This window comes from Hemiscyllium ocellatum, chromosome 5 (assembly GCF_020745735.1).
Source record: "Hemiscyllium ocellatum isolate sHemOce1 chromosome 5, sHemOce1.pat.X.cur, whole genome shotgun sequence".
Taxonomy (NCBI): domain Eukaryota; kingdom Metazoa; phylum Chordata; class Chondrichthyes; order Orectolobiformes; family Hemiscylliidae; genus Hemiscyllium; species Hemiscyllium ocellatum.
Genome location: NC_083405.1, coordinates 65,477,785 through 65,493,978, shown reverse-complemented (window position 1 = coordinate 65,493,978; position 16,194 = coordinate 65,477,785). Strand labels below are relative to the sequence as shown.

Genomic DNA, 16,194 nt, shown 5'->3' with positions numbered 1-16,194 from the left:
GTATCTTGAATTTGATGTATAGTTGCCAAAAACTCAGACTGCTTTGTCCAGCATTGAATTGAGCTTCTCGAGTGCTGTTAGAACTGCACTCACTAAAATAAGTGGAGAAAATTCCATCAGGCTCCTCTCTTTTGCCTTTGTAGATGATGGACAGTCTCTGGAAGTTGGGAAGCAAGTTACTCACCACAGAATTCCCAAACTCTAACTTGCTGTTAATTCAGACTTTAAGCATTCACATTAATTTGTTTTTATTAGCAAGTGCTGATGAAACTCAACAGTCTTGCAACGTCAGTGTGCAACACTTTCTGATAGAGAACTTAGGTGTAACCTTGCAGCATCAATCACAGATTCAAGTGTGTATTTTGCAGAATTGATGGAATTTAACAACTAAGCAATAGGATCTCTGAAGCAGAATAGGGAAAAAAAATATTTTAATTGAATCAATTTTTCATTGAATTAGTCTAGTTTGATAATGTCCTGAAATACAGTGGGCCGGCCGGAATTGTCTTGGACTGTTCTCCCTGGCTTACTTGATTGACGACTCAGGCCATCATTGCCAAATTTCTTGGAACCAACTGAAAAATGGAGAGATCCTCCTTATTTCTTTGTAAAGTGATTGATAAGTTTACAGCATGTGCTTGTGATTACTCCTCACTATATTCTGCTTCTTTCTCCCTTCAATCTCCCTTTTAATGGATTCAAATCCTAGCAGAATGACAAAAGTCCAGCCATATGCAAAGAATGGCTTAATGAGGCTAAATTGACCTCTGTTGTCCTTCCCATATTTTCCATATTTAAATGTTGGACATCCAGCTTTTGATGGTCAGTGGACATACACTTGAGGTTAAGAAAGATGATAGACCTCTACAAAACACTCCGAAACTTTCCATTCAAAATTCCATAAGCAAAGATGAAAATAAGGGAAAATAGATTTTCTTTCTACAGACAGCTGAATATTTTCTTCTTCACCCTAACTACAACTGGCCTCTAAGGCATGCTGCAGCAAATCCAGCCCCATCTCTGCTGTGATATTTGCACATATATGACTCTGGAGCTGCGAGTACATTCAAAATTACAGATAAGGTATTTGCAGAGCTCACAGAACTCCTGACCTACAATGGGAGTGCCCAATTTGATAGCTTGAGTTTGAGGACATAAAGTAGTAGAATCATACAGATGTACAGCACGGAAACAGACCGTTCAGTCCAACTTAACCATGCCGACCAGATGTGCTATGTTAATCTAGTCGCACTTGGCAGTATTTTCTCATATCCCTCTAAACTCTTCCTATTCATGTACCCATCCAGATGCCTTTTGAATGTTGTAATAGTACCAGCCTCCACCACTTCTTCCAGCAGCTCATTCCATGCATGCACCAACCTCTGTTTGAAAACGTTGCCCATTGGGTCCCTTTTAAATCTTTTCCTTTTCACCTTAAACCTATGCCAGCTAGTTCTGTACTCCCCCACCTCAGATAAAAGACCTTGGCTCTTCACCCTATCCATGTCCCCCTCACAATTTTATAAACTTCCTATAGGGTCACCCCTCAGCCTCTGCTCCAAGAAAAATAGCCTCAGCCTGTTCAGCCTCTCTCCATAGCTCAAACCCTCCAATTCTGGCAACCTCCTTATAATTTTTTTCTGAACCCTTTCAAGTTTCACAACATCCTTCTTATATCAGGGAGACCAGAACTGAATTTCCAAAAGTGGCCTAACCAATGTATTGTACAGTCACAACATGACCAACATTCAATGCACTGACCAACAAAGCAAACGATACCAAACGCCTTTCTTCATTATCCTGTCTACCTGTGACTCCACTTCATGGAACTATGATCCTGCAATCCAAGGTCTCTTTGTTCAGCCACACTACCCAGGACCCTGAATGATAAGTCCTACCCTGATTTGCCTTTCCAAAATGCAGCACCTCACATTTAACTAGATTAAACTCCATCTGCACTTCTCAGCCAATTGGCTATCTAATCAAGGTCCTATTGTACTCTGAGTTAACTTTCTTCATTATTCACTCCATCACTAATTTTGGTGTTATCTGCAAACTTACTAAGCATATCTCCTATGTTCACATCCAAATAATTTATACGAATGACAAAAATAAGTAGACCCAGCACCAATCCTTGTGGCACTCCACTGGTCACAGGTCTCCAGTCTGAAAGGCAGGCCTCCACCACCACCTTCTGTCTTCTACCTTTGAGCTAGTTCTGTATCCAAATGGCTAGTTCTCTCTGTATTCCATGAGATCTAACCTCGCTAACCAGTCTATCATGTGGAACCCTGTCACATGCCTTACTCGAGTCCATATAGATCACGTCCACCACTCTGCCTACATCAATCCTCTTCAAAAACCTCAAGTCAGTGAGATGGGATTTCTCATGCACAAAGCCATGTTGACTATCCTTAATCAGTCCTTGACTTCCCAAATTGATGAAAATCCTGTCCCTTAGGATCCCCTCGAACACCTTGCCCATCACTGACATCAGCTCACTGGTCTGTAGTTCTCTGGCTTTTCCTTACCACCTTCTTTTAATAGTGGCCCCATGTTCGCCAACATCCAGTCTTCTGGCACCTCCACTGAGATACAAAGATCTCAGCTAGCTATTTCCAGTCAGCAAAATACATTTATTACATACTGTTCTTAAGTGACGCTGATGGATCCTTAATCAGATAGCCCTTCCACCTTCTTATATTGATATGAGGACAGACAGAAAGATAAAACACTTATAAGTAATAAAAATGTGTTGTTCCATGATATTAAGTTAATTACTTGTAATTTTTGACCTTTTTTTCTCTTTCCTTTTCAGACTTCTTTGATAGCACCCTGGCACCTCCTGCTGTCCCTCATTCTGGATCCATCCAGAAACCAGAACAATCAGACAACACAGTGGAAAGGTGAAAATTCTGATAGTGGTAATTATGAACTAATTACAGACCAAGTTTAACAATTATAGCATATATTATCAATTGTCTTAAAATTCTGTTCCTATGAAAAAATAGATATAATGTTTTTGAACTATTTATTTTTAATTAACCATGTTAAATATTTGGAAATAAATTTATACTTTAGCATTGCACTGGTCAACCTTCCCATCTTTCAGGTGAACATGGGACTTAGGAGCAGGATTAGGCATTTGACCCTTCAAGCCTGCTCTAATATTCATTTAGATAATAGCTATTGTGATTTTAAACCCACCCCCACACACCATAGCCATTCAGACCAGTGTTTATCAAGATTCATCTAGTTCTGCCTTGAACAAATTCAATAAAACAGGTGGTACAGGGCAAAGGGATGCCACAGAGATTTATTTTGTATTCCATTTTATAGAAGAATCAAAAATGTGGGATACAACTTACTAATTTTCAAAGTGAAGATTCTTGTATTCATTTTTTAAACAAAAATTAATTGTTAAAAAATATTAAAATACCTTTGCACAATGAAATATTCTATTGAGCTTGAGCAACAGAATACTTCAGGCCACAGTTGCGTTGTATGTTCTGGATTTCTGAGACTTGGCTGGCTTTTAGGTGATCAGATATGTCTTGCTGTTTTAGGAAAGACAATACAGCAGAGGCTTTACCAGAAGGATTTTTTGATGATCCGGTAAAAGATGCAAAAGCAAGTACCACAGCATTTATGTTACTTTGTTTGTCAAAGCTGATGCTGATATTTTAGTCAAATGTTGTTGTCTAGCAGTGAGATGGTATTTTTTAAGGTTTCAGTTTGATAAACTGTAGACGGCGGTGAAGAGCTAGCATTCGTGGAATTCTGATACCTGACCACTTCAGTGCCCTCATCTATTTATTTTCTTCCTGATCATCATCTAATATTATAGGTGCGGAAAGTAGACCCTCCAAAAGATCAAATGGACAAAGAGTGGGAGGAGTTTCAGAAAGAAATCAGACAGGTCAATACGGTGAGTGATTTTAAATGTCCTAAGTAGAGTCTGTTTTCTTATTGTCAGTGATGTGATTCACACACAATCATGCACACAAAGGTTAAATGCAGATGAAGGAAAAATATTACAGTTTGGTCTAATTAGACCATGAAATCAGAAGGTGTAGCTCATTCAGCCCATTTAGCCTGTTCTGCCATTCAGTGAGATCATGGCTAAACTGATAATCATCAACTTTATTTTCCTGCCTTTTCCCTATAACTTTTGATTCCCTTTCTGATTAAAAATCTGCGGCATTCACATTAAAGAATTCCACAAATCCACTACTCTCTGAGGGAAGATATTCTTCTTCATCTCTGTCTTAAATGGACAGCCCCTTGTACCGAGATAATGTCCTGTGGTCCTAGACTCTCACAAGGGGAAACCACCTTTCCGCAAATCCCCTCAGATTGTTGTAATGTTTCAATTAAGTTGCATCTCATTCTTTTAAATTCCAGTCAGCACAAACACAACCTACTCAACTTCTCTTCATAAGATGCTCCCTCCTTACCTGGGATAGGGATCCTTCTTTGGACTGTCTCCAATGCCAGTACATCTTTGCTTGTATTAATTTGGCTAAGTCTCCATATTTTTGTACTCCATTTCCTTTGAGATAAAGGCCAAAATTAAATTTGCCTTTTTTATTACCTGCTAAACTTGTATGTTAACTTTTCGTGATTTATGTATAGGCCTACCAAATATCTCTGTATTGTAGCTTTCTTTTGTCTTCCTACATTTAATTAATATTTAGCTTACCTTCCTACCAAAGTGCATAACCTCACATTTTCCCACACGATGAACTAAGTTTTTGTCTGAATCGTTTAGCCCACCTATATACCTCTGAAGACTCTCTTTGTTATCCTTGCCACTTGTCTTCGTGTCATCCACAAACTTGGCTTTCCTCATTCAAGTCATTAGTATATACTGTAAATAATTATGGTCTAAGCGCTGATCCCTGTCAACACAATTAGTTACAGGATGCCACCCTGAAACCCCACCCCTGCCCCTTAGTCCAACTCTGGTTTATTAGTTTCTCTATCCATGCTAATATGCTACCTCCAATATTGTGCTCTTATTAATAAATATATGGTACCTTATTAAGTAACTTCTGAAAATCAAAATATATTGCATCCACTGTTTCCCCTTTATATGTTCTACTTGTTACCTCCTCAAAGAATTCCAGTAATTCTTTTAGGCATGATTTCTCCCATGTGTAGGCAAGCTGACTCCGATTGCGCACTCCAGAACCCTATCACCCTGTGGGTGAAAAGGTTTTTCCTCAAATACCCTCTAAACCTCCTGTCTTGCACTTTAAAATTATGCCCCCTTATTATTGACTCTTCAACTAAGGGAACAGCTGCTTTCTATTCATTCTGTCCTTGCCACTCATAATCTTGTAAACCTCTGTCAGGTACACCCCTCAAACTTCTCTCTCCAAAGAAAATAATCTGAGGTTACCCAGCCTCCCTTCATAGCTGAAAGCTCCATCCCAGGCAACATCCTGGCGAATCCCCTTTGTACCCTTTCCGGTGCAGTCAAATCTTTCCGAGAATGTGGTGACCAGAACTGCACATAGTTTTCCAACTATGGCCTAACCAAAATCTCTACAGCTTCAACCTGGCCTCCCTACTTTTATAATCTGTGCCATGATTGATGAAAGCAATTAACTACCCTATAAATCTGTCCTGCCACCTTCTGGGACCTGTAGACAAGCATCCCAAGGTCCTTCATTCCTCTGAACTTCCTCGTGCCTTTCCATTCATTAAGTCCTCTCTTTTCTACTTCTTCTAGAAGCTAAAGTGCTGCTATTAGCTCTGAGGAGCTGGGGCTAATTGAAGTCCCGGGTGCTATTTGGTGCAGCTGAGAAGCAGGGTTAGGACTCCCATTTAAAACAAAACAGCCATTTATAAATCAGATGCAACAAGAGACTAGAATTGAGAAAAACCTGGGGGCGGTGCTATTGCTGCAGTATTTTTTTTAATACTGTGGTGACCAGAGCTGGGCATGATACTTTTATTGTGGTTTAGATTATTTACAATGTGGAAACAGGCCCTTCGGCCCAACAAGACCACACCAACCCACCCATACCCCAACCTTTACCCCTTCACCTAACACTACGGGCAATTTAGCATGGCCAATTCACCTAACCTTAAAAAGACCACAAGGTGTGGGAGCAGAATTAGACCATTCAGCCAATTGAGTCTCATTGCTGATGAAGGGCTTTTGCCCGAAACGTCGATTTTCCTACTCCTCGGATGCTGCCTGACCTGCTATGCTTTTCCGGCACCACTCTAATCCCCAGCATCTGTAGTACCCACTTTAGTTCATTGAGTCTGTTCCACTATTGTAAGATCGTGACTGATCTGATATTGAAGCAGCATTGTATAACATACCAGCGTTAATATACTCATTTGGCTCAATATTGATCTATGAATGTGTCCCAACACCTAATTTCTTTTGCTCATTGATATCAAGCATATTATGATAGCTTTCAGTTTGTTGTCCAATCCTCCTCATTTTGATCTCATGTTCGAATTGAAATGTAATGGGATCACTTGAAGTACATTTTCTTTGAGATTTTAAATACTTTAAATGTTAATTTTAAACTGCTATTTTGGTCAAGAGTGGTCTGTGCATCTTAACAAACACATTTTTATATTGTGCCTAAAGGTTTCAGAAGCAATTGTAGCCGAAGATGATGAAGAAATTCGTTTTGACAGACAGATAGAAGAAATTGATGAACAAATGTAAGTAAATTCCAATGCATTAGGAAATTTAAAATCATATTTTGATAAATGTCTGACTTGTAGAAAATCCAGGTCACTTCTTGTGCCCTGGACAGCCAGGGGAGCAGGAAATGTCATCAACTGAAAGAGCTCAAGCTTCAGGTTTTGGATTTGGAGTAGCAGCTGGTATTACTATAATGTATCCCAAAGACTGAGAAGCATCTCTGTAGCACCTTTCAGCAAGTGGTTATTCCTTGGCTGAAGTGTGCAGCTGAACAGAGAGTGACCCCACCCCAGATACAGGGCTGCTTCTTGAGTGTTGTTGAAGCTGTACTCATCCAGACAAGGGCAGAGTATTCCATTCCATTCCAGATTTGTGCCTTCTAGATGGTGAACAGGCTTTTGGGAGTCTGGAGGTGAGTCATTTACCACAGAACTCCCAGTGCTGACCTGTTCTTGTGACCATGGTTCTAAATGGCTGGTAGAAGCCATTCTAGACTTAGCTGCTCTGACTCACCAATCCCAGGATATTAACATCAAATCATACAATGATTTCAGTTTGTTGGGAATTCATTAATGGTTATGCTGTTGAATTTAAGGGAACGTTTTAGTAGAATCTCAAGTTTCTAGAACCCAGAGGGCCTGTGGGTGAAGAGTGGCTACAGTGTGGCTCCCTCAGGCCAAAGTGTGGCTGAATAATGGAGAGACTGTTAGGGTGAATTTTTTGGCAAGCAAACTCATAGACATAAAGCTATCTTTGTAAAGCTTAGACACAGGATACATTGTGTGGGGAAGGCTCTGGTGGCGCAGTGGTAGAGGCCCTATCGCTGAGCTAGGAGGTCTGGAATCCCACCTGTGATGTGACAATATCTACATTGGGTGGGAAACATAGAGAAGATTAACCTGATGCAATAATTGCTCAGCTACAAGGTAACAAACGATGAGTCAAGTGCAGTGAACCTTCCACATAAGTGAAGTCAGTTCTTTGTTAACACAAACAGTTTGTCAGTTTTTTTATAAATGCAATCAGTGCTTTGTAATCATTAGCATTTTCTCAATTAGTTACAAATACAATAAGTTTGTAATAACCCTACAGAAGCCATGTAGCTGTTAACTATGGCTCAGTGGTCCCATGTTTGCCTCTGAATCAGATCATTGGTTCTAACCAGAGACTTGACCATCTTCTCCTATGCCCTTCAATGCAGAAACGAGAGAGTGCTGTGCTCTTGTAGCTGCTATCTTGCAGAAAAAAAGTTAAATCAATGTCTCTTTTATTTTCTCATATGTTTATAAAGCACTTGTGGATGTCATTCCTGAATGATGTTCTGCAATTGCAAAGTGTTTCTCCTAATGACTATTTTAAGAACACATTTTAGGATGATTCATTTTTATGAATGTAGAAACATGACCGGGTCTGTGTTTCAAGTAAATCATGGTTGATCGATGTCTTAATTTCATCTAACCACAAAATCTAGTGTCAGCTTTTAAATTTTTGATTGAGTTCTACGTTTCCATGAACTTGCTTGCTTTTTTTGCTTAACTTCACACACTTTTCTGCTTTGTGGCGATTAGTGTGGAAGTTTTGGAAGGAGTTGTAGGCTATCAATCTGTTTCAGCCACATCATGAACATTCCTTCTGGGGCCATCAAGTCCTGAAGTGGACGTGAACCCGGAGTGTTCTGATTCAGAGGCGAGATGTTGCCAGTTAACTCAACTCTTATTGTTTGTGGGAAGATGTGCATTTTGATATTAGACCTGAACAACTTTGCTCTAATTTTAAGGTTTTTTTTTGTCGTTGAATCCATCAATTTCTCTTTATCTACCCTGTCAAATAATTACATCACACATACTGTAGTTGGGTTATCATTTAATCCTATAGGTATTTTTAATCAACCTGTTTAAGCATGTTATGACACATCTCTGAAGCAGGTAGAACTTGCATCTTGGCTTTCTAATTGAAAGAAAGGAGCATCATCGCATTGTCAAAAGAGGACCACTCTCCTTTGTTGGCTTTAGGGGCACATGGTCACAGTCACCTAATTTAGACAGTTGATGATTTATTGCAATTATCTGATAGTTTGAGCTTGTAAGGAACTAGCCGTTTAGATATGATGCATTAGTTAATTAAGTAAAGTATACAACCAAGACAACTGGGATGATTTGGTGATACCAGACGACAAACAGGCTGTCAGCTTGGAATGTTTTGATCTCATTAAAGTGATGGGGGCAGCATCCTGCTCTCACGCGAAGTGGTCAGGAACTCTTCTCATGGTTTTCCGTCCTCTCCTGTCAGCTTACCAAAGACTGCTCACAGGGGACGACTTGATGAAAACTGCTGCCTATGAGTTCTGCTTGATGAAAACTCCCACTGCCTTGATTCTTTTCTTGGTCCCTGCATTGATCTTCCAGCACGGATTTGACCTAGCTTCAGCATAGTTACTCGAGCACAGAATCTGGCTCCTGAACCCTCTTGGCCCTTGCATGGCTTTTCCAGTGTGGAGTGGGGGCCTCTAACTTCCTGGCTTCAGTGCATTTATCCCAACACAGAATTTTCCTAGTGCCTACTGGCTTCTGCTAGCACATCCTGTCCTGAATACACCTGTCTGACTCTGGTAGTCATTGTTACGTCATATTTTTAGAGGCAAGTACCTTACACTGTGTCAATCAATTGTCTGAACATTTTTGGCCAATGGCCTGGGACAGCCACACATGATATCGGAAGCCCATTGTTCCCTTGACCACACGCATCTGAGGGTTAGTTTACCATTCTCTGAGAACAAATACTTCTTATTTTTGAGTAATAGGGTGTGTTTGGTGCCTGATAAATTTTTGACACTAGTCTGATGTGCATTGTGATCTTTCTATTTTTCATAATTCTCCCCTTTGTTTTCATAAGCTATGATTTTGGAACATTAACTACTGCTGCAATAGCATTTAAATGAAATCTCATGCTACAGTTTTGATACTAGGAATATCCAGTTTTTAAGGGTCCCTAATAATCAACAGCTTAATCTTGTAGGTATTCTGAATCCACCTGTTCAGATATGTAAATGCACACCTTTAGCGTCAGTGTGACGTGAATCCAAACCTTCTGGCTTTTAGATAGAGTGACTACCACTGCACCACAATAGCCCCACTCCTTAATCTTATATAATTATGGAAATGAGCTGTATATGCAACCTGTCTTCCTTTAACCCTTTGTCTCTTTTCATTCTGGAGAATGTGCACTGCAAGTGGAGTCCAATTAGTGTGCCCTGCAAAACAGTAACGTAGATCTCATTTCAGCTGTTTAAAATAGCAAGACTTATTTTAATCTTTTGCGATAGAAATACGGTGAGAACAATTTTAATTAGAATTTTATATTATAACTTGCACATTGCACTGACCTGAAATATGTTGCAAATTAGTCATTAATCACAATTGAAATCGCAGAAGTTTCGGAACAGAATGGGTTCATTGAGACCAATGTGCCAATGCATGTGCTGGATCTAGATCAGAAGTATCTGTTTACTCCAATTTCCCTAATTTGTCCCAGCATATCCTTTTTTCTCATGGAGTTAATTTTATCTTGAATTAAATTCAGTGCCAATAAAAAAAAGCTTCACTTTAAGATTATTTGAATCAGCATAGCCCTGTGTAAAAAGTGGAACTATTAGGATGCAGATGTTGACACTAAGGCCAGGCATCTGTAGTCAATAATAAATAAGACCATAAGACATCCAAGCAGCCCATCGAGTCTGCTCTTATTTCAATGAAGTCATAGCTGATTTGATAATCCTCAACTCCACTTTCCTGCCTTTTCCACAAAACACTTGATTCCCTAATTGATTAAGAATCTGACTAGCTCAGCCTTGAAAATACTTAATGACTTAATGCTCTTACTAGCTTATTGCTACAAAATAACCTTAGATTTGAGAGTTGAGAATAGTAATAGTAAAATCTTGTGGTTGTTTTTAAAGTACACTCCGTTTCTTGCCAGGGTAATAAAAGGCAAGTGAAGGACAGCAACTTCATGACAGTAGATCATTTGTACAACTACAGCTACAGCATGTTTATCACTGATCACGATCACTTAACCTATCTGAACATCGAGTTAGGGAATGGTTAAATCTCTGAAGGATGCTATTCTACCTCTTGTAGTCATGCTGGCTCTCTACAGGAACAATTCACCTTGGTGCCCTTCCCCCTTTCATATAATCTAATTCAGTTTTTTTTCCCTCTGCTCACCCATATTTTTTCTGCCAAATACTTAAATTGGTTCCTTTTGTTTCTTGACTTTCTCAATGAGAACTGTTTCTCCTTATCTACTGTCCAGGCCCTTCATAAACACCAGTATCCAATCTCCCCTCAATCTAATCTCCTTCTTGCATACCATTCTCAGCATCTCCAATCTATCAATGTAACCAGAAAGTGGTTGGTCATCTAGTTCTTCATTTTTAATATTTTAGTTTCATTGTTTTGAGAAATAGCAAGCTCACCTGGTGACTAGTGTGATGGGAGAAATTGGATTCAACAATTTAAACAGATATTGTCATTCCCTCAGATCAGCATTGGTAATCTAGCTGATTGGTGCTGAATTGGACTATTGATTAAGAACATAAGAACTAGGAGCAGGTGTAGGCCATCTGGCCTATCAAGCCTGCTCTGCCATTCAATAAGATCATGGTTGATCTTTTTGTGGATTCTGCTGCACTTACCTGCCCACTCACCAGAACTTTTAATTCCTTTACTTATCAAATATCTGTTCTTTTTTTGCCTTACAAACTTCAACAAGGTGGCCTCAACCACATCATTGGGTAGGGAATTCCCCAGATTTTGGGTGAAAGTGTTCCTCCTCAACTCAGCCCTAAATCTGCTCCCCCTTATTTTGAGGCTGTACCTCCTAGATCTATTTTCACCCACCAATGGAAACAGCCTCCCTGTTTCTACCTTATCTATTCCCTTCAGAATTTGAATGTTTGTTTCAGATGTCCCCCTCCTTCTTCTAAATTTCAATGTGTATAATACCAGTTTACTCAATCTCTCCTCAAAAGGCAACCCTCTCAATTCCAAAATCAATCTAGTGAACCTCCAATGCACCCCTTCAAGTGCCAGTACATCCTTTCTCAAGTAAGGAGGCCAAAACTGTGCACACTACTCCAGGGGTAGCCTCACAAGCACCAAATACAGCTGTAGCATAACTGCCCTATTTTTAAACTTCATCCCTCTAGCAATGAAGGACAATATTCCATTTGCTGCCTTAATTACAGCTGCACCTGCAAACCAACTTTGTGATTTGTGCACAATGACGCCTGGGTCCCTCTGCACAACAGTATGCTGCAGTTTGGCACCCTTTAAATAATAGTCCATTTTGCTATTACAAAATGGATGACCTCGCATTTACCATCATTTTACTCCATTTGCCATACTTTAACTGCGAAGTTTGACACACTACTCTTGGTCCCCAACTCAAAATCATCTATGTGAAATGTAAACGATTACGGTCCCAACACTGCTCCCTGAGGCATACCACGAGCCGCTGATCGCCAACCAGAAAAACACCCATTTATCCACACACTTTGCTATCTGTTAGTTAAGTTGACACCAAAATTGGAGATGTGGTGGACAGTGAAGAAGGTTACCTCACATTACAACAGGATCTTGATCAGATGGACCAATGGGCTGACAAGTGACAGATGGAGTTTAATTCGGATAAATGCGAGGTGCTGCATTTTGGAAAAGCAAATCTTAGCAGGACTTATACACTTAAAGGTAAGGTCCTATGGAGTGTTGCTGAACAAAGAGACCTTGGAGTGCATGTTCATAGCTCCTTGAAAGTGGAGTCGCAGGTAGATAGGATAGTGAAGAAAGCGTTTAATAGGCTTTCCTTTATTAGTCAGAGTATTGAGTACAGAAGTTGGGAGGTCATGTTGCGGCTGTACTGTTGGAATATTGCGTGCAATTCTGGCCTCTTTCCTATCGGAAAGATGTTGTGAAACTTGAAAGGGTTCAGAAAAGATTTACAAGAATGCTGCCAGGATGTTGGAGGATTTGAGCTATAGGGAGAGTCTGAGGCTGGGGCTGTTTTCCCTGGAGATTGAGAGGTGACCTTATAGAGGTTTACAAAATCATGAGGAGCATGGATAGGATAAATAGTCAAAGTCTTTTCCTTGGGGTGGAGGAGTCCAGAACTAGAGGGTATAAGTTAGGGTGAAAGGGAAAAGATATAAAAGAGACCTAAGAGGCAACTTTTCCACACAGGGTGGTACGTGTATGGAATGAACTGCCAGATGAAGTGGTGGAGGCTAGTACAATTGCAACATTTAAAAGGAATTTGAATGGATATATGAATAGGAAGGGTTTGGAGGGATATGGGCTGGGTGCTGGCAGTGGAACTAGATTGGGCTGGGATATCTGGTCTGCATGGACGGGTTGAACCGAAGGGTCTGTTTCCATGCTGTACATCTCAATGACTCTATAATATATTACCCATAATGCTGTGCACTTTTATCTTATGCAGCAAACCTTCGTGCAGCACCTTGTCAAATGGCTTCTGGAAATCCGGATCCACCACATCCACCAGTTTCCCATTGACCACCATGCTCATAACGCCCTCAAAGAATTCCACTAAATTAGTTGAACATGACCTGCTTTCGTGAACCCATGCTGTGTCTGCCTGATTGGTCAATTTCTATCCAGATGTCTCACTATTTCTTCCTTGATAATAGATTCAACCATTTTCCCCTATACAGAAGTTAAGCTATAGTTATCTATCTTTTGTCTACTTTCTTCCTTAAACAGTGGCGTCGCATTTGCTGTTTTCAATTCTGCTGGAACTGTCCCAGAGTTTACTGAATTTTGGTAAATTGTCAGAAGCACATTTGCTCCTTTATCTCTTTAATGTCCTGGGATGCATTCCATCAGGGCCAGGAGATTTGTCTTCCTTTAGCCTCATTAGCTATCCCAACACTACCTCTTCAGTAACAATGATAGTTTCCAGGTCCTCACTCGCCATAGCTTCCTCATTAATTATTGACACGTTATTTATGTCTTTCACTGTGAAGACCAACACAAAATACCTGTCCAACGCCTCAGCCATTTCCTCATTTCCCATTATTGAATCCACCTTCTCATCCTCTAAAGAACCAGTGTTTACCTTAGCCACTCTTTGTTTTATATATTTGTAGAAATTTTTGCCATCTGTTTCTATATTCTGAGCTAGCTTACTCTCATAATCCATCTTAGTTTTCTTCATAGCTTTTTCTCATGGCTTTATGTTGACTACTAAAGATTTTCCAACCCCCTAGTTTCCCACTACAGAGGAACCTCGATTATCCAAATGGGATGGGCAATCACTGTTTCATTCGGATAATTAATTACTCGGATGATCGATTTTACCTTAAACAAGGGAAGCCATACTGATCTAACGCAGAGAATTTGTTTAAAACAATGATTTTAATAAGTCTGCTATTTAAACAAACTGATCTTTACATTCTGCAAATTACAGGTTAAATTGAGAAGGACTAACCCCTTACCATCACATAAATACTGTATATGAAATCCCAGCAGTAAACAAGGTCTTGAACAGCTTCTACGACTGCAAGAGCATTTGTCAGTTTCCGGGAACTCAGTGTTGCGATAGAAAGACAGAATCTCTGCCTCATGCGTGTGTTTACTTTCTTGGCCATTTCTTTTCATGAACGGCCCACTAAAGTTACAGGAATACTGTAAAACACTTGCTTTTGCAAAGGGCTGTGTAACTAACCCTTACCTAAAACATATCCAGTCAATGATGCTTGAGGTGCTTGTGTTTCCTTGTTTTTGCCAGTGTTTTCATGTATTCTTCAATACAGATAATCCAAATACACTTGCCTCTTTGATGGAACGTTTTTCCAGGGCCTTGAGATCTTCTTCGGGTAATCCAAAAGTTGGATAATTAATATTCAGATAATCAAGATTCCTTTGTAATCTTTGCTACTTTGTATGCATTTACTCTCCTTTATTTGATGCTCTCCTTTATTTCCTTAGTTACCCGTGGCTAATTTTCCCTTTACCTACATCCATCCTTCTCACTGGTATTTGTAAAAACAAACAAAAACAGTGTTAGGATGAATCAAATTCAGTTTATTTTTTGTCTCTTTTTCTACAAGTTACTTTGCTCCTTTTACTGAAAAAAGTTTTAACATTAGAACATGAGTGTGTTATAGATTTTCTTTCGTGGGTTGTGGACATCACTAGCAAAACCCACATAGGATGGACATGGTTCTTTGGAACTCTTTTCCTCAAAAGATGGTGGATACAGAGCCTTTAAATACTTTTAAGATAGTGGTGAATATATTCTTAATAACCAAATAAGTAGGCAGGAATGTACAGCAATCAGACATCACTCCTCTTAGTGAATCTTGGAGCAGAATGTTGCAGGATATTTCACTGACATTTGTCCATCCTTACTTTCCCTTGAACTGAGTTATTAGAGGGCAGTAAAAAGTCATGTTACTGTCTGCATCTGGAATCACATTTCGCCTAGACCAAGGCAGATTTCCTTTCCCGAAGGATGTTAGTTAATTAGGTGAGTTTCACAACAATCAGTAACCGTTTCATGGCTACTGATTGGCTTTTAATTATAACTTGATTAGTTGAGTTTAAATTCCTGTTGCAATGGTGGCATTTGAATCCATGTCCCCAGAGCATTAGCATTACTAGCCCAGTGACATTACCACTTTGCCACCATCTCCCTCTAACCAAAATCACTTTCTGACTATCATTTCATTTTGGTATAATTGTGATCATCAATTTAGTGCAGCACAGAAATACTTTGTAAATAAGTTAGTGTTTCAATGGCAGACCTTTTTAAAATTTTCTACCTAATTAATAAGTTCCTATTTTCCTGCAGAATGTGCTACAAGCGTATAGAGCACTTGCGAGATCGTCAAGAAACAGTAAAACAACTGATGGCAGCATTGAAAGGCAGGCAATCCCAAAGTGACAATGAAGTTGACACAGATGAAGAAGAAGAATTTCAGGAATTCCTTTCAGGTGATTGGCGTGCAAAGGGAACCTTACTTTAGTACCCTGGAAATTTCAATTTCTGACTTGAAGAAAGTTTTCTGCAAACTTTAATGAACATTCACCTGAAACTGGCTTCTAATTGTTTATATCACATGAACTGGGAAATGAATGAGAACATTGGCAATTAAACACTTTGGAGAAAGTATTCCTTTTTTTACACTTGTAAATAAAGCCTACTTGAAATGTCTGTGCTTTGGTTGTTGCATTAAAATTAAGTTGAATCCAGTTTTTTTTTCAGATTTTATTTCAAGATTTCTATTGTAAATTGTGGTGATACTTTTTTCTTAGTCCCTTGAGAATAAATAATGGGTCTTGAGTTGACTCAGCAATTCAATGTTGGAGCTGCACAATCTGCTACAGATGTTTGGGTTGGTGGGTTGTTTGGCCTATACATTCTATGTAGTTATAACCAACCATATCAATGGAATTTTTAAAATATAATATTGGGTCTGAATGTGTAATGGTAGAACTTAA

The 16,194-nt window shown here is 39.4% G+C and overlaps 1 protein-coding gene across 1 annotated transcript in view; it reads left to right on the top strand.

Moving 5' to 3' along the window:
- Positions 1–15,938, top strand: part of znf830 (zinc finger protein 830) — a 45,404-nt gene extending 29,466 nt beyond the window's left edge. Inside the window, exons 6-10 of the mRNA XM_060825483.1 lie at positions 2,819–2,906; positions 3,567–3,630; positions 3,848–3,928; positions 6,617–6,693; positions 15,545–15,938. Coding sequence (XP_060681466.1) covers positions 2,819–2,906; positions 3,567–3,630; positions 3,848–3,928; positions 6,617–6,693; positions 15,545–15,719 — 485 coding nt within the window. The 3' untranslated portion in view covers positions 15,720–15,938. The remainder of the gene's footprint in view (positions 1–2,818; positions 2,907–3,566; positions 3,631–3,847; positions 3,929–6,616; positions 6,694–15,544) is intronic.
- Positions 15,939–16,194: the final 256 nt, after the last annotated feature.